Source organism: Polypterus senegalus, chromosome 11, assembly GCF_016835505.1.
Source record: "Polypterus senegalus isolate Bchr_013 chromosome 11, ASM1683550v1, whole genome shotgun sequence".
Lineage (NCBI taxonomy): Eukaryota > Metazoa > Chordata > Cladistia > Polypteriformes > Polypteridae > Polypterus > Polypterus senegalus.
The window spans coordinates 40,318,369-40,338,267 of NC_053164.1; the positions used below are offsets into that span (position 1 = coordinate 40,318,369).

Below are 19,899 nucleotides of genomic sequence, written 5' to 3' on the forward strand. Positions count from 1 at the left end.
ATCCTTGCTTAGTAAGTGGGTCTCCTGTAAAAATACTATTTTAGCATTTAAACCTGTTAGGTGAGAAAGTACTTTCTTTCTCTTTAATTCATGATTCAGGCCTTTAACATTCCAGCTCACGAAGTTAATTGTCCCATCATGGAGACAATGATTCTGAATTTTTGATGTCATTTTATAGTTTTAACTGGAAGTGAGACAGCTTAAACGTTAATTTCCTATTTCCCCAAGAGTTATTGCCATGTAGCCTATTATTATGTTGGTAGTTATAATTATAAAGATTAAGTGGATAGATTAGGTATAGATATAGACTGCTCTCTTTCTCTCCTTAACCCCCTCCTCCCATTTTGCCTCCCCACGTGAGGCTAGACCCCACTTCACATAGTCCCGGTTCTCTGACATACCCGGCGACAGAGCACATCCAAAGCAAAACAAGCCCCCACACAGCGGCGTTTTAGGAATAAAAAGTAGAGATATCTATTACCAATATAGTCTAAATAATAAATGCCTAAAATATAATCATTAACAAACTATGAACCTAAAATATATATATAATCTACAGCAATCTTAATGTATTAAGATAATAAACCCGGGGGATGGTGTTAGAAAGTGGTCCAGAATAAGCATAGTAAGTCTTAATGCAATAATAGCAATAGCAATAAACCAAGGGTATGATGTTAAACAGTCTGGTTTAGGGTAGAGAAAAAATAAATAAATAAAAAAAAAAAAAAAAAAAGAATTAAGCACAAACGTCTATAACTGTAATTAAAACATAAACAGATAGCATCCGAGTAATAATGAGGATATATAATGATAAAAACCTGTATCTTAACAAATAGATCAGACAGTAGGTTATTTATCCTTGCCATATCATGACAGGCAATGACTCACTATTGTGTTTCAAAATGGTGCCGGGATCAGCTTTCTTAATTCCTTTTCTGCTTCTTCCTTGCTGGCGAAGACATAGAATTGACCGTGCAATTCCACTTTGAGTTTGGCAGGATACAAAGGCTGTATTTGATATTGGCTTGCCGTAACTGCTGTTTAATGGTGTAGAAGGCTGCACGTTTAATAGCTGTTGCTGGAGAGAAATCAGGGAAGATATGAATGTGGTTATTTTCATATATAATCTCTTGCTTGCGTGTGAAGAGTGCCATCACCTCTTGCTTAAATAATAATCTCTCGAAGCGAATAATAAAAGATCTAGGTCTAACAGTATTTGATCCGTGTATGCGATAAGCCGTTGCTATCTCAGAATCTGCTTTAAAGTCCTCTCCAATTATTTTAGAAAATAGTTCAGCTGCGAATTTCACTGGGTTTGGACTTTCTCGATTCTCAGGCAGACCTTCAATTCTAATATTATTCCTTCTGCTTCCATCTTCCAAAGCAGCAAGTCTGTCTCTGAGTTGTTTGCATTCGGAGTTGACAGTTGTTGCTTTTTCTTCAGCACTGGCAGCTAGATTTTCGGCTGTTTCAATCCGAGTCATGAATGTCTCCTTGACTTCCTCCAGTTGATCAGCAAGTGTGCTCAGTTTAAATGAGGTTTCCTGAAAGTGCTCTTCAAATTTACCCAGCATATCTTTAAAGACTGCCTCAAAGCGAACACATATGCGTTTCTCCAAGTCTTTATTATCCTGCTGCTGTTCCTCTCACAGCTCCTGTTGCAGCTCCTGCCGCAGCTTCTCATTTGCCTTTTCCCTTGCCTTCTCATTTGCCTTCTCGCTTTTCTTTATATCTTTCTTTATCTCTTGCATGAGCTCAGCGATCATCACCTTGAGTTCCGATAGATCAATTCTGCTTTCGTGCACCGTAGGTGAGGCGGCAGCCTCTACTTTAGCCGGTGTTCCCGGCTCGCGTGGAGTAGTTGAAACCGGGGACTGCAAGGCCTTTTCCAGTTTCAGGTGATCTTCTCCAATCGGCGAGCTATCAAGACCTGCTTCACTCATGCTCGTACATTCGCTCCCTATTTAGCTCTTAGCCGAAGACGATGTAGCGGACTTACTTATTTTAGTCTTGTACTGCTGAATTCACCAATTTAATGTCTCCTTTTTAGCAATAATATGCAAATGACAAAGGAACCAACATTTCTTCATATAACTTGCTTCCATTTAAACAATTTAATTTGATTTAACAAAATTTTGGGAAGTAAACTGAAGAGAAAAAAAGTGAAGGACTGAGAATTACTCATTCACTTCAGGCCACAAATCATCTGGCTGATATCCTAGAAAAGGAAAAAAATCTATCAATTTCACACAGTGTGACACAGGAGGAGTGTAAAGCTTAACTCCCAGAGATGCCTAGGTGTGGACATGGCACCAGGACCAGATTCTACCCAAGCTGTAGTTCTTCATGATTGTGCTGGTATGGGAAGTCTCAAACCCATAAGACAAGTTGACAAGTACACCCAATGATTTATTTCATTAGCCCCAGATAATATATCTATAATAATAAAAGGCAAAGCCCTCACTCACTCACTCACTCACTCACTCACTGACTCATCACTAATTCTCCAACTTCCCATGTAGGTAGAAAGCTGAAATTTGGCAGGCTTATTCCTTACAGCTTACTTACAAAAGTTAAGCACGTTTCATTTCGAAATTCTACGCGTAACGGTCATAACGGTCAATAACGTTCGACAACGTCCGCCATGTTGAACTTTCTTATTTATGGCCCCATCTTCACGAAATTTGGTAGGCGTCTTCCCTACACTAACCGAAACCGATATACTTACTTATTTCGGTGGTATGACGCCACTTTTGGCCGCCATATTGAATTTTCCAAACGTCACTAATTCTCCAACTTCCCGTGTAGGTAGAAGGCTGAAATTAGGCAGGCCCATTCTTTACAGCTTACTTACAAAAGTTAAGCAGGTTTCATTTTGAAATTCTACGCGTAACGGTCATAACGGTCAACAACGTCCGCTATATTGAACTTTCTTATTCATGGCCCCATCTTCACGAAATTTGGTAGGCGGCTTCCCTGCGCTAACCGAAACCAATGTACATACTTATTTCGGTGGTATGATGCCACTGTCGGCCGCCATATTGAACTTTTAACGGAAACCGATGTCCGTACTTATTTCGTTAGTATGACGCCACTGTCAGCCGCCATATTGAACTTTCCAACATCACTAATTCTCCAACTTCCCATGTAGGTAGAAGGCTGAAATTTGGCAGGCTCATTCCTTACAGCTTACTTACAAAAGTTAAGCAGGTTTCATTTCGAAATTCTATGCGTAATGGTCATAACGGTCAACAACGTCCGCCATGTTGAACTTTCTTATTTATGGCCCCATCTTCTCGAAATTTGGTAGGCAGCTTCCCTGCACTAACCAAAACCAATGTACATACTTATTTCGGTGGTATGATGCCACTGTCGGCCGCCATATTGAACTTTTTAACAGTCTTTGTTACTCTGTTATGGGCCCATCTTCAAGAAATTTGGTACACGGGTTCCCAACGCTAACTGAATCCTACTTACGTACATATATACTTCCATAGCCTGGACCTCGGTCACCGTGTGAGGTGGCGTTGTGTCCCCCATCCCAACGCCTCCCACGTTGTTGGCTGGCTGCCTGCCTATATAAGGCCGTCCGTCGCTCCGGTCTCTACATTCCCTTCCTTGCTTCGCCACGAGGTTTAACGTCTCCCTACTGATAACTACAGCCCTAATTTGTTTAATCCACGGCTTCTCCGCTGTTTTATTGTTTGTTTATTACAATTATAGTTATTGTGTAGGTATTTTACACTTACTTTACATTGCTCAGGTACCCATTTCCTTTATCATTTCAACCCCCATTACCATGTCTATCGAGATGATCACCATCGATCAAAGAACTGTCACTTACTGAGTGGTTTCCATGCCCAGAGATGGCACCTGACTTTTCCATTCTCTTTGTTACATATTGCACGGCCATATCAGGCTCACTCTTGATATCTGGAAGAAGATTCTGTCTTATGTATTGAATGACTGGGACAGGTTCAAGGTGTGGACTGATGATGGTACAGTAGATAATTATACTACACAGGAGCACTAGAAGAGTGAAATGCTTAAGCCCTTCACCTATGGTTCTGCATGTGAGTTGATGGCTGCCGCTGAATTGTTCGGTTGTCGCTTTCAAGTGTACCGAAATGGCCAAATAGTTTACACCTTTCGACAACTGCCAATGCCTCTTAAACATCTTAGATTGACAGGTGACGATTTCAGTAGTGGACACTTTGATGTTTATGAATGTTTAAACTCTCAAAAACTGGGTGTGATTTTATCAATGAAACCGGTTTTGTGCTTACAACGCTTGACAGATGCCAAATGTCACTTCAACACAACAAATCCTGCAAATACTGTCGCAATTGAAACAAACCATGAAACTCAAACCGATTATAACAGCAGCAATCCAAGCTGTGAGATTTGAAACAAGATTACTGTTCACATGGCCAACTGTAAGTTACATGGTCAAGAGTAAGCTCAGCGCACAGCTTGGTCATGTTACAACCGGAGGGCCGAACTGACAACATGGTATACAAAGAGATCCTTAACAAATAATTATTGGCATATTTTCCCTCAGTTTAAAAGGTTTAATTTTCTTCTTAATAAAAATTTTAATGCAGTACTTGCCATGGCGGGTATTTTGCTAGTATATATATATGTGGAAGTGAAGGTCTGTGATACGGTTTGCATATTTGTAGTTAGAGGTCCACAAAGGGAGAAAATGAGTCACGTAAATTAAAATAGTTTTTTATTCCTAAGCTTTCGACAACCTGCCAGGTGTCATCATTACAGGAAAATGATTAGACATACAGGAATCAAAGGCAATATACAACTGGTGAAGGGTGGGAGGTGGAGGATGGAGGTTGTAAGGGGGTGGATTAGTAAGGTGGGGTTTGTAGGGTGTTGGTCTTAAAGTCCCTTTTTAGTATTTAGATGTTCTTCTTTTTAAGCCTGCATATGCTGGGTTCAAGTCCAAGTGTCTGTTAATGGCATTTTCCTTAGAGAGTCACGATTCAGCCAGCTCTCTGGGAGTCTTAGTATGGGCCCTGAATTTTACTTTCACAGTATCCCAAGTAAAACGTATGTCTGGTGGAACCTGTATGTGTGTAAATCAGAGACCATGGGTCTTTCCTTCTGACAGCATTGTGATGTTCCTGTGTACATGTTATGAGTCTTTTAGATGTATATTGTGCAGATATTTTGAAATGAACTTAATGAATGAATTGGAAGGAAGCTTTGAATTTGTAGAAGAAATTCAACATATTGATTAAACAAAGAAACTTACCCTCTATTAGGTTAAGTTTGATAAACCCTCTTTGAGTGAGTAATCAGGCAAGAGGAAGCTTGTCTATTGTGTCTTTAATTAATCTACAGGAAATGCTGAAGAGGGAGCATTCATCACAGCAGACTGTTACAAATTAATCAAAAAAGTAAGGGCAAAGGCCCATTGTATAAACAAATGAATTTATGTATCAGTGCTAATTACTGCATACATAGTTGGTTTATACTCAAATGGCTCATTAAAATAAAAGTCTATTCTATTATACTCTTGTTCTAATATCCTTTGGGTTCAGCTATTACCCTTGAAACATCTGTTTTTGTGACAACTGTCCAGTCTTGTTGTTTACAAAACATCTGCTGATCTCTTAATCATCTTCTGGTACATTTTATGTATTACATCTCCTTCCTCCTAGTACATTCTTGACTTTAATTCACTTAACCATTTCAGCAGTTCTCTTCATGACATTTCTAAAGCAAATACTTATATATTTAAATGTGTACTGTAAACCAAATTACTTAACTGTTTTACCTCTAAATTATTCTCACACAAGTTTCTTGATAGAAGCGGGCAGAAAAGACCGTCAGAGGATCTTCTTAGCACACCATGGTTGAATGAGCCTGTGACTAAAGGAGTTCCAAGAGAGGGTATTTTGGAGAGGATGGAGGGGATGTTTCATGATGGCATCTAATTTTGCCACCATCCTGTTTTCCACAACAGCTTCCATTGTGTCCAGGGTTCACCCTGTGATGGAGCAGCCTATCCTGATGAGTTTGTTCAGGCAATGTGCTATTTTCCCCAGGAGACTGCAGCATAGTGTACCACCTTCCTCCAACAACACACCACACCCTATACCTTTCTCCACAATTGTAAGACTTGACAGCACCTTTAATCACCTGAACATGCCATCCAATGAGGAGCTCGGAGTATCACTTGTTTCTGAGACTTTTAAATAATACACCTATTCAAAATAACATTATAATTGATTAGATAAACTTGAATAATTCCAAGTGGAAATTCATATGCACATATCAGCAGAAGCACAAAAACAAAGATACAGACTCACAGGACAGATAATACAGTCAATCAATCAATCAATAAATACATAAATGAATACTGTGTAGAAATTTCAAATTGTACATAAAGAGTACATCAGGAGGAAGCATTGAATTACCTGTTAGCAGAAGGCAGAAAAGACCCCCTGAGGCTCTTCTTAGCACATCTTGGTGGAATGAGGCTGTGGCTAAATGTGCTCCAAGACAGCACCTTCTAGAGGGGATGGAGCCAATTTTGCCATCATCCTCTTTGCCACAATGGCTTCCACTGTGTCCAGGGTTCATTTTGTGATGGAGCAGGCCTTCCTAATACGTTTGTTCAGGCATTGGATTTCTTTTGAGCTCAAATTGCTTTCCCAGGAGACCACAGCATAGAGCAGCACACTGTCCACTATGGACTTATAGAACATTTCCAGCAGCTTGGTGCACACATCAAAAGACTACAGTCACCTTAGAAAGTCCAGTCTACTCTGGTCCTTCTTGTACAGCATCACTGTGTTAACAGACCAGTCCAGTTTGTTGTTTAAGTGGACCCCCAGGTACTTTTAGCTCTGCACCACTTTCACAACTTCCATCTGAATTATGACTGGTCTCAGAGGTTCTTGGTACTCTGGAAGTCCACCACCAACTCTTTTGTCTTGCGGATGTTGAGTTGCAGGCTATTGCCCCTGAACCACAAGGCAAAGTCCTCCATGACTTTCCTGTACTCTTACTCATCTCCATTATTAATGGAGCCTATGATGGAGGAGTCTTCTGAAAATATCTAGGTGGCAAGCACTGGTATTTTACTGGAAGTCTGTTGGGCAGATGGTAAACAAGAAGGGAGATAGGACAGTTGCGTGAGGTGTTCCAGTATTACACAACACCATTTCAGACACATGAGAATGACAACAGCAACAAGCCATAAAATTAAATAATGAGAATAATTAAAAGCGAGAGCTGGTTTCTAATTAAGTAAAAATGGTTTGTGTTGTGATGCTCCTTCCTGTTTGTAAACTCACAATGGAGGCAGACCTCAAAAAACACAAGCCAGACCTGAGCTCTTCCAAACCAGTACACCTCACCACCTCAGCCTGAGCCAAGCTAAAATGGCAGGTTTACAAACGTGGATAGGCTGAAAAATGGAGCAAGGTATTTTAAGTCTCAAATTTTAAAAACATCACTAAAAGGACAAGAGGAAACATTAAAAACTCTGACTCAAAAGAGTGTTCTTTTAATATATGTTATAGATTAAAACATGTAAAAGGGAATGCTCAAAAAACAAAGGCAGAAATAGAACGGGAGCAAAAATAAGTTTGCCTTAGCGAACAAAAAAAAATAAGAATCAAAACCAGAAACTGTGTCTTACATCAGGACAGAGGGTGAAAACTAGGAAATCCACAATCAAAAAGAACACACAATTCATAAATACAAGAATCAAACCTCAATGCCAAAGCTGCCATGTAGCATTAGGAAAACAAAGACAGCTAAAGTGCCTTCCTGCCTGGCCTGTGAAGAGCTGTCTGCCGGTTGCTGCAATATTTTCTCACAAACTCAGTAATCAGCCATAAGTGCTTTATAACATCACAAATTATTTCCAGAGTCCACTGCCCCAAACAAATTTTGATGTTTAGGCTTTCAGGTGGTCAAAAGGGTTAATAAAGGGGTCCTAGGTCCCACAAGGTCCCTTATATTTCCCAAAAAAGCATGCCTGTTAAAGTCAAGATAAATGAGGTGTGTTCCATTTGCAGCAGCCATTCATTATTTATTAAGAAAGTAGCTGAAATGATAACCTGCAATCACTGTGGTCCTTCAGGATCAGAGTTTGAGACCCCTGGTCTTTATCTTGTAGGTAGTATAGTGTGTTGCCAAAGTACTGAATTTTCTGTTATTATTTCTAACACCTGCCACCCTTCCTTGTGTCTTCATGTTTTCTCTTCAATTTATTCAACCTACTGTATGTCACTTTGGATTTTTGAGGATCTTTCAGTCCCCAGCATGGATCAAGCCAAGTCCGTTCACACAGCCATTGCTTCCGTCATAAAAAAATAAAGCAATTGTACCAAAGTTCAGTACTCATAAAGCCCCTGAGATGGTGATCACTGGAGACAGGGAGCCTACATGACATGAACATTGATTTTATGACTGAGTTTTTTGGTTGTTCTTTTTTTGCAGAAAGGAGCAGGCTATCACCTGGATCTCTTCTGGGTGGGCATTCTAATGGCAGTGTGCTCCTTCATGTGCTTGCCCTGGTATGTGGCTGCCACGGTCATTTCTATTGCACACATTGACAGCTTAAAGATGGAGACTGAGTCCAGCGCACCTGGAGAGCAGCCCCAGTTCTTAGGGGTTAGGTGAGAACCTACCCATGTGGTTGGTTAAACATGTACTTTAAATTAAGAATGAATATCTAAAGAACCTAGCCAACTGAATGTCTAATATTCGACATGTAAAAGAATGATCTATCTGTAATGAAAAAATGTTTTCTTTGTCAAGATGCTCTGCAATTTTATGAATCTTTTAAATGCCTCCCAGGCACAATTTTAAATTAAGTAACTGTACTTGTTGTCTTCACTGTCTTCCTTTAGAGAGCAGAGACTGACAGGGATAATGGTTTTTATCCTCACGGGTATCTCTGTTTTTCTGGCTCCCATTCTTAAGGCAAGGCTTTCATTTTGTTAATTCTTTTTATCATGCTAGCGATTTGAACATTACAGTTGAGATGTGTAGCACTTATTTACAATTTGGGTTGGCACGGCAGCACAGTAGTTAGCTCTGCTGCATCACCATCCTGGGTTCAAGTGATGTGCCCATATGTTTGTCTGTGTGAGGCTTGCATGTTGTCTGCATGGGCTTTCTTGTCATATACCCAAAGACAAATTGGTTAGCTTGATTAGTTATTCCAAATTAGTCCCACTATGAGTGTGAGTAGGCTGAGATGGACTGATGTCCTGGCCAGGGCTGTTTTCTGCCATGTGCCCCATGCCAGGATAGGCTCTGGCCCCCACAACCCTGCTTTAGATAAAAGTGGATCTGAGAATTAATGATTTACAATTTAATGATTCCAGTGCTTGACTAGTGTGCCCCAATGAAGCTTATCTGCATTTGTTTTATGGACATCGGCCATTAATACTTTTCTAATTTTATGATTTGCAGTTCATACCAATGGCGGTGCTCTATGGAGTTTTTCTCTACATGGGTGTGGCCTCTCTCAATGGAATTCAGGTATGACTCTAGCTACAGGTAGGGACTAAAAGATTAAAATATATATATATATATATATATATATATATATATATATATATATATACAGTATATATAATTTTTTTTTAATATTTGCCAAATATAGTGCTTGGAGCTTTCCCCAAAGAGTCCAGTTTTTTGTCTCATCAGACCAGAAAATCATTTTCCTTAGGCTCTCAGTGTCCTTTTAAATTCCATTCATCAAACTCCTGCCATAATGGCCTGATTGCTGGAGTGCTGCTGAAACAGTTGACCTGCTGATAGGTTCTTCCATCTCAGTGAAGGACTTCAAAAGCTTTCTTAGAATGACCGTTGGGTTCTGGCTCACCTCCTTGACCAAGGCCCTTCTTGCCCAATTACTTAGTTTGGCCAGACAATCAACTTCAGGAAGAGTCCCAATGGTTCCAAACTTTTTTCATTTCACAATTATTCAGGTCACTGTAGTCCTGGGGACACTCACTGCTTTAGAAATGGTTTTATCCCCTTCTCCTGATCTATGCCTCACCACAGTTTGACTATGGAGGTCTACACAGAGTTCCTTTGACTTGATAGCTTGGTTTTTGTAGTGTGAACTATAACACATTACATACAGAGGTATACAAGTGCCTTTCAAAATAATATCTAATCAACTCAGTTTGCCACAGGTGGATACCCATCAAGTTCTAGCAACATCTCAAGGAGAATAAAAGCCAACAGGATGCACCTGACCACAATTTGGAGTGCCACAACAAAGGGTCTGAATACTTAGATGAATAGGAGATTTCAGTTTTTGATGTTTAATAAATTTGCAAACCTTTCCGAAAGCATGTTTTCACTTCAGCATTGTGGGTTATTGAGTGTATATTGATCATTTTAAAATCCATAATACAATAAAATGTGCAGAACATGCAGGGATCACAGTACCTTAAGAATCTACTGTTATGTAACTGGTTTTGAATAATGATGAAGCAGACAGTATTTAAAACAGCCCAAGGGCCTGATGCGGCCAAAAAGGCCTTCCGTGGTCTAGAGGATGAGAATATTCTATCAACATAAATTGAATTTCTGTTTATTGACTAATTCAAGTTGGCAATGTTTGTTTTTTTTTTTACAAAATTAGGCTAAGTTAATCCAAGTTAAAGCAATGGCAGCCAATCAAAAGGGTCCATAAATAGTGTTCTTTAGCAAACATAAAATGGAGGTGCACACGCTGCTTTTGTCCACTACACTGGGCCAGTGGCTACTGACCTGTACTATCCATCCATCCATCCTCTTTTGCTTATCCGAGATCGGGTTGCAGGGGCAGCAGCTTGAGCAGAGATGCCTAGACTTCCCTCTCCCCGACCATTTCTACTAGCTCTTCCGGGGGAATCCAGAGGCATTCCCTGGCCAGCCGAGAGACATAGTCCCTCCAGCGTGTCCTGGGTCTTCCCCAGGGAGGCGTCCAGGAGGCATCCTGATCAGATGTCCGAGCCACCTCATCTGATTCCTCTCAATGCGGAGGAGCAGTGGCTCTACTCTGAGCTCCTCCCGGATGACTGAGCTTCTCATCCTATCTTTAAGGGAAAGCCCAGACACCCTGTGGAGGAAACTCATTTCAGCCACTTGTATTCGCAATCTCGTTCTTTCGGTCACTACCCACAGCTCATGATCATAGGTGAGGGTAAGAACGTAGATCGACCGGTAAATTGAGAGCTTTGCCTTACGGCTCAGCTCCTTTTTCACCACAACAGACCAATGCAGAGTCCGTGTCACTGTGGACTCCTCACTGATCTGCCTGTCGATCTCCCGCTCCATTCTTCCTTCACTTGTGAACAAGACCCCAAGATACTTGAACTCCTCCACTTGGGGCAGGATCTCGCTCCCAACCCTAAGAGGGCACTCCACCCTTTTCCGGCTGAGGACAATGATCTCGGATTTGAAGGTGCCGATTCCCATCCCAGCCGCTTCACACTCTGCTGTGAGCCAATCCAGAGAGAGCTGAAGATCACAGCCTGATAAAGCAAACAGGACAACATCATCTGCAAAAAACAGTGACCCACCTGCACCTAGAAATTCTGTCCATAAAAGTTATGAACAGAATTGGTGACAAAGGGCAGCCTTGGCAAAGTCCAACTCTCACCGGAAACAGGTTTGACTTACTGCCGACAATGTGGACCAAGCTCTGACACTGGTTGTACAGGGATCGAACAGCCCTTATCAGGGGGTCCGGTACCCCATACTCTTGGAGCACCCCCCACAGGATTCCCCAAGGGACACGGTCGAATGCCTTTTCCAAGTCCATAAAACACATGTAGACTGGTTGGGCAAACTCCCATGCACCCTCCAGGACCCTGACAAGGGTGTAGAGCTGGTCCACTGTTCTACGACTAGGACGAAAACCACACTGTTCCTACTGATTCCGAGGTTCGACTATCTGACGGACCCTCCTCTCCAGGACCCCGCAAATAGACTTTTCCAGGGAGGCTGAGGAGTATGATCCCTCTGTAGTTGAAACACACCCTCCGGTCCCCTTTCTTACAGAGGGGGACCACCACCCCATTCTGCCAATCCAGGGCCACTGTCCCCGATGTCCATGCAATGTTGCAGGGGCGTGTCAACCAAAACAGTCCTACAACATCCAGAGCCTTGAAGAACTCCGGGCGTATCTCATTCACCCCCGTGGTCCTGCCACCAAGGAGTTTTTTGACCACCTCGGTGACCTCAGCCCCAGAGATGGGAGAGCCCACCTCCGAGTCCCCAGGCTCTGCTTCCTCATTGGAAGGCATGTTAGTGGGATTGAGGAGGTCTTCGAAGTACTCCCCCCACCAACCCACAACGTCCCGAGTCGACGTCAGCAGCGCACCATCCCCACCATACACAGTGTTGACACTCCACCGCTTTCCCCTCGTGAGATGCTCGATGGAGGACCAGAATCTCCGTACCCCACCATACACAGTGTTGACACTCCACCGCTTTCCCCTCGTGAGATGCTGGATGGAGGACCAGAATCTCCGTCCGAAGCCGTCCGGACGTCATTCTCCATGGCCTCCCCAAACTCCTCCCATGCCCGAGTTTTTGCCTCAGCAACCACTGAAGCCGTATTCTGCTTGGCTTGCCGGTACCTATTAGCTGCCTCCGGAGTCCCACAGGACAAAAGGGGCCTGTAGGACTCCTTCTCCAGCTTGACGGCATCCCTCACCACCGGTGTCCACCAACAAGTTTGGGGATTGCCGCCACGACCTGAACTACTAGTTCTGAAATACTTTCTTTGACAACTGGAGGGGATTCATTTAATTTTATGTCCACAAGTTAGTCACTAGCTAAAACAAAAATGCAATCCAGAACCATTGCCTGCTCTCAGCAAATTTATCCAGGTGGGAAAAATTCCTTAATCCAATTTACATTGTGGTTCTTCTCTCCAGAGGAATGCATTAGTAAAGATTTAATTCCATTAAATATGTGACCTATTCTCAGATTTTTATTGAGGCTTTTTCTCTTTGCTTTCTGCAGTTCTGGGACCGATGCAAACTCTTTTTCATGCCTGCAAAACACCAGCCAGACTACATCTATCTGCGCCATGTTCCTCTGCGCCGAGTGCATCTTTTTACTGTGGTGCAGATTGTGTGTCTCACTGTACTCTGGGTTCTTAAATCCACTGTGGCAGCCATTATATTTCCAGTTATGGTAAGACCTTTTAAAACACAGACAGCTTCTACTATCAAAGACTAAAATAATATTAACATAAATCTGAAATCTGATTCTGCTTATAATAATAATAATACATTTTATTTAACTAGCATCTTTACCATGCTCAAGGTGCTTATAGGGTTTGTTTGAACCTTAGACTAAAACTGAGTATCTCTTAAACGTACAGGGCAGCCATATGACCGTTGTAGACCTAGAAATTAGTAAGGGGTCTGGATTTAGATGTAATTTTCAAAATGATATTTAAAATATGTAGATCTTTTTTCTTACAGAACAAGTTAAATAATTATAGCTTTTATGAGAGATCAACACTCAAACACACACAAACATCCCTCTGCCTTGCACCCTGTACCTCTTTAATACCACTCTCAGGCTCTTTTCCTCTCCCCATTTGAGCCATTACCCCTATAAGAGCAACCACAGTCCTGGAGGACTTTTTAATCAGGAGTTGGACCGCATTAATGATCATGGGAATTCCTGGAGCTTTCCTTCTGATTCTCATCCCTGCATTCCTGAACTCTTTTGAAGGGACAAGCAGGCAAAGCCCAGTTTGAATGCCCACTAGAGCAAGTAGCAAGGGTCCATATATAACATGTAGGGCTTCCCTGCTGACACCTACCTGATTAATCAGCATCCTTCAATATCCTTCCAGTATCTTACTACTTCAAGAGTTCTTCTACACAAGTATGTTCCATAACATAGTCTTACAGTGGTAGCACATTCCCACTGGCACAACGACAAAACCTGCCAATGCCAATGCTAAATTTGCCATTCCATGTTACAGCCAGCTCCTGCCCTGGACAGAGTGAAACAACTTGAGGTCCAAATTCAGACCAGATCCTTCCTCACAACATAAAGGATATTTAGGTGAGGGACCCCTCACACTCCGATGTTATCCTAATAGATCAGTTGCAATACCATAACATTGTGGTTATTTTTATGTTTTTAAAATATTTCAGTTTGGGAATATGTTGCAATTTATTATTACATTTTTATTTGTCCAAAGTTCCAACCAAGTCACATTAAGCCGATATGCAATTAAACATCATGTCACTTTAGATGACTTTTCAATTGATTGATTTCCAGTTGTAGTCTTCATTACATAATCTTACATAATCTTTGTGAGTCAGATGCAGATGGCAGCATGCTCTCCTGAAGTGTGACAGTCCCAGTGACTCACTCCGACTAGTCCATGACTCACCTCGACAAAATCACACCTTTTTGATTTTGTCTTTATTCATAGAGGTGGGCCCTATGTATGCATGAAAACTGACAACCTATGAATGCTTATCTGGAAGTACAAAGCATATAATATTGAAATGCAGAAAAAGGGGCGTGAGCGCTTTGGACCCCACAAACAGAACAGAAGCTTGTGATGTTTTATATACCATGACAAAATAAAAAAAAAACAAAACAAAGGACAGAGATTGTGGCTGAAGTTGTCATAGCTGTTAATAACCCTTTACACAGAACCAGCTCTGTCAGGCAGCATGCTATTGGTTGAAAAAGGGGCAAGCACTACTGTGCTGAAAGCCATCATGCAGTCCGTAATTTGACATAATCAGCAATTTTCACTTGTTTAAACTGACGTACTCTGGTGACTTAATCAGCAACTGTGGCCAGCAAGTCTGACATACCCTACAACTAATGCGAGATAAACTTTAAATTTGACATCATATCCCTTTAGGAGAACATGTATCAATCTTTTATCTATCTATCTATTATGCCTGTTGACCCACTTCATTACACTTAAAAACTTTTGTGGAGACCTCAATACTTGCAGACATGAAGAGAACATGCAGACAGACACAGACTTGACCGGGGTTTGAATCCAGAACTTTGGAGCCATGGGGCAGCAGCACTAACTGTTTCACCTGGTTGTAAAAATGCATGTCATTACATTACAATTTAAAGTCAAATCACCTTGGATCAGGAAAACAAACACCAGCAGCCACCATGTTCCCCAGTGACAAGTCTGGTACCCGGAAGTAGATACTGGTTTTTGTACAGTAAAAGTGTGGAATTGCTCTTACACAGTTACATTTCAGTGAATCTTTTCTTAGCAAAAGTGTAGCAGGCTTGATTGGTGTCAAATTATCATTAACATTTTAAGAATATTCTTTGTCTGTTTTTTTCCTGTTCTTTCTTCTAGATTTTAGCCCTCATATTTGTACGAAAGATGTTAGACTGGGTATTCTCGCAGCATAATCTAGCCTGGCTGGATGACATTCTCCCAGAGAAAGAGAAAAAGAAGAAAGAAGATGACAAAAAGAAGAAAAAGAAATCTAGATCAGGTGGCGGGAAAGAGGACAGTGACGATGAGGTTAGACTGAAGAGGTTTACTGATGTCATTAAAAGGTTGACAATGTCACGAAGATCGAATATGGTGTGAGGAGGAGCTTTAAAAAAGGACAGAATTGGGAGAGAACATTAGAACATTGGGACAGAATTTGTATAATGTGATGAACCATCATGATAATGATGGCCTAATGCAAAACAGATGGTGATGGTGTCTGTGAACAGAAATTCCTTTATTCTGAAAGTAAACTTAACAGGTTTCTTCTCAGTTACCTTGAATATAAGGATTAATTTGATTAAAGATGTTATAAATTTATCTAATAGCAGTTTATGGGTAAAATAATGTCTTTGTTACACAGTGAGACAGTATGTTGAACACCCCATGGTAATTGGTGGTCCTGTTAGTGCTAAATTGTTTGCTGAAATCTTACTTTGCTAGTGTGGAATATATTGTGTGCCTTAAATAGAAAAGTTGCATTATGCATGAATACATTATCTGCATGCAAATGCCATGCCACCTCATACTTCTTACAGGCATCATCCAGAGCAGCCACTTTTCGTGACACACACCATGGACTTCCGTAAGGGAGACTTCGAGCTGCTAAGTAGAGCCGGTGTGTTAAGTAATACCATCTGAGGCAAAGCACATTTTTCTACTCACTCCCTTTAAACTTTCCCCATGTGACCAATATGAGGCATAATAGCACCCCTAGACCCCAGACAAAACCACAAAGACATAAATCGCAGGTGCAAATGCAAGGATTATTATAATTATAATACCTTACAAAGGTTTTCTTGTAATAATGACACAAGCACAACACAATTCTTTTCTCTCTCTCTCTCTGCCCAGGCAAACTTTGTCTGTCCTCCACGCCCGATTCCAACTCCCCTGGATGAGGTTGAGATGCTTGTTTTATCTATGCCCCACTGAAGCATCTCCGGTGCTAGGGCACAGCCAGCTGGAAGAACTTCCGCCCCATGGGACTACAAGTCCCAGCATGCCCTGTGGGTGTTTATGTGAGAATCCTAACTGCCATCTGGCATATGGGTAGAGCAAAAAGTTTGAGCAGGTTAACTCCCCCAGTTCTACTATTATTTTGGCCTCCTAGGCAGGTAAGGAACCTAAACCTGTCCTGGCAGGTAGCATAAGTAGTTGTCAGGCAGGAAATATCCTTCCATTCTTCCTGCTTTTTCCTTCCCCAGGCCACCCAGCCAGGCAATGGACTAGAAACTGTCCCGGCAGAAGATCAGCCCAATGCATGTTGTCTGTTAAACCCAATATATCCTTACCTGGCATGAGAGAGAACATTTTGTCCTAATTATATATGGTGATACAATACATCATCAAAACAACAAACAAATACATCAAATTATGTAAAAAGGATTAGTTTTAAAACAATAAAACACAAAATTGTGATTACAAGCAAAAAAGAAATAAATTTGACATCTCTTCTATGTAATGCCCCCACTTAAAAAAATGCATATTTTTATCGAGTTTTGGATTGCAAACTTGAATGTGAAATGTAAATTAGCGTTTTGTTCATCCTACGCACCTCTCAGGGGTGGAGTAGAAATAAATTACAACAATTTGATTTTGAATTCTTTACCGAGGATCTAGCCCACTGTGGATGTCTGTCAGAGGGTGAAAAATGACAAATTTACTGTATATTCCAATTGAGAATACTTATACTTTAAACATTTCAATTGAAACACATATTTTAATATTTTGAATATTTTAACTCAACTAATCTTGTTTATTACGTGCCTCTGCCTCATGAAATAAATCATTACATTTCTTCTGAACATCCTGAATTAGGGCAGCTTACACTAAGTCAGACTTTTGTATTTTTGGAACAGGAAAATGGCACAGTAGCGAGCCTTACAACCCCAGCAGGCTAGTCATTGTTTGGGCTTTGTACATTCTGCCTGAGTCTACAAGTGTTTTCCTCCCACATCCATAAAGATTTCATTCTTAGGATAACTGGCCTGTACGAGTGAGTGAGGGAGTGAGAGTCCTACAGTGGACTGCTGCCTCATCCGGAGTCATCCACAGGATTAGGGTCTGGCTGGCAAAAACTCTAAATTGAATTAAGTGTGTCCAGGACCAGTTTTACATTTGTCAGACACCTTTACCCAAATGGGTTAGCACTCAGAAGTTCCATACCAGTGAATGCCACCGAACGCTGTTTCTCGTTTATAGTTAAATGGCGACAACACCGCAAGAGAAGTCATTTTGCGTGCTGCAATTTGCGAAGTGTGAGTTCGTTGTTCAAGCACAACGTGAATTCCGCTGACAGTTCAACAAATAGTCGCCTCATCATAAGCAAATTTACAAGTGGCATAATAAATTTGTACATGGAGGTACATTAAAGAAAGAGTGTTTGTTTAACCTATGCCAGCTAATCTTCAAGGATTGCGATATCGAATTGAGGAAACTGTGAATTCAGTAACTAGGGACCAGTTGACTTTTGTGTGGCAAGAAATGGTCTACCGTTTTGATGTTTGTTGTGTTACACATGGTGCTCATGTTGAGTGCATTCAACCTCAAGGACCATGGGACGAAACTTTGAAATCTCCCCTGTCCAGTGATGTGCGGAATGTGCTTCTGTCTTATACAGTTTGTTTGAAATAAATTCTGCTCTTTCATTTTGAATAGCCCTGTGTGTGTGTTATATATATATATATATATATATATATATATATATATATATATATATATATATATATATATATATATATATATATATATATATATATATATATATACACTGCTCACAAAAATTAAAGGAACACTTTAAAGAAACACATTAGGTACATCAGATCTCAATATGAAGTTGGATATCTATATAAATAACGACAGGGCAATGTCTTAGGAACAAAAGGATGCCAAGTCTTTTAATGGAAATAAAAGTTTTCTGCCTACAGAGGGCTCAATTGTGTAGACACCCTAAAATCAGAGTGAAATGAAGATGTGGCAGGCTAGTCCATTTTTCAAAACTTAATTTCTGCTACTCAAAATGCTTTTCAGTATCTTGTGTGGCCCCCACGAGCTTGTATGCATGCTTGACAACGTCGGGCATGCTCCTAATGAGACGACGGATGGTGTCTTGTGGCATTTCCTCCCAGATCTGTATAAGGGCATCCCTGAGCTGTTGTACAGTCTGAGGAGCAACCTGGCGGCGCCTAATGGACAGAAACATAATGTCCCACAGATATTCTATTGGGTTTAAGTCAGGGGATCGTGAAGGCCATTCAATTATTTCAATTCCTTCATCCTCCAGGTACTGCCTGCATACTCTTGCCACATGAGGCCGGGCATTGTCTTGCATTAGGAGGAAACCAGGACCTACTGCACCAGCGTAGGGTCTGACAATGGGTCCAAGGATTTCATCCTGATACCTAATGGCAGTCAAGATGCCGTTGTCTAGCCTGTAGAGGTCTGTGAGTCGCTCCATGGATATGCCTCCAAGATCATCACTGACCCACCACCAAACCAGTCATGCTAAACGATGTTACAGGCAGCATAATATTCTCCACGGCTTCTCCTGACCCTTTCACGTCTTTCACATATACTCAGGGTGAACCTGCTCTCATCTGTAAAAAGCACAGGACGCCAGTGGTGGACCTGCCAATTCTGGTATTCTATGGCAAATGCCAATTGAGCTCCCCGGTGCTGTGCAGTGAGCACAGGGCACAGAAGACATTTGGGCCCTCAGGCAACCCTCATGAAGTCTGTTTCTGATTGTTTGGTCAGACACATTCACACCAGTGGCCTACTGGAGGTCATTTTGTAGGGCTCTGGCAGTGCTCATCCTGTTCCTCCTTGCCCAAAGGAGCAGATACTGGTCCTGCTGATGGGTTATGGACCTTCTATGGCCCTCTCCAGCTCTCCTAGAGTAACTGCTTGTCTCCTAGAATCTCCTCCATGCCCTTGAGACTGTGCAGGGAGACACAGCAAACCTTCTGGCAATGATACGTATTGATGTGCCATCCTGGAGAAGCTGGACTACCTGTGCAACCTCTGTAGGGTCCAGGTATCGCCTCATGCTACCAGTAGTGACACTGACTGTAGCCAAATGCAAAACTAGTGAAGAAACAGTCAGAAAAGATAAGGAGGGAAAAATGTCAGTGGCCTCCACCTGTTAAACCATTCCTGTTTTGGGGGTCATCTCATTGTTGCCCTCTAGTGCATCTGTTGTTAATTTCATTAACACCACAGCAGCTGAAACTGATTAACAACCCTCTCTGCTACTTAACTGACCAGATTAATATCCCTTAAGTTTCATTGACTTTATGCTATACTCTGATTAAAAAGTGTTCCTTTAATTCTTTTGAGCAGTATATATATATATAGATAGATAGATAGATAGATAGATAGATAGATAGATAGATAGA

General features: G+C 41.4%; 1 protein-coding gene across 5 annotated transcripts in view; it reads left to right on the plus strand.

The window, feature by feature from the left end:
* Positions 1 to 19,899, plus strand: part of slc4a5a (solute carrier family 4 member 5a) — a 154,902-nt gene that overhangs the window by 124,186 nt on the left and 10,817 nt on the right. For all 5 annotated transcript variants that reach the window (XM_039768436.1, XM_039768435.1, XM_039768438.1 and 2 more), the window contains 5 exons: positions 8,473 to 8,651; positions 8,886 to 8,958; positions 9,454 to 9,522; positions 13,012 to 13,185; positions 15,359 to 15,529. In XM_039768436.1, the coding sequence (XP_039624370.1) occupies positions 8,473 to 8,651; positions 8,886 to 8,958; positions 9,454 to 9,522; positions 13,012 to 13,185; positions 15,359 to 15,529 (666 nt within the window). The remainder of the gene's footprint in view (positions 1 to 8,472; positions 8,652 to 8,885; positions 8,959 to 9,453; positions 9,523 to 13,011; positions 13,186 to 15,358; positions 15,530 to 19,899) is intronic.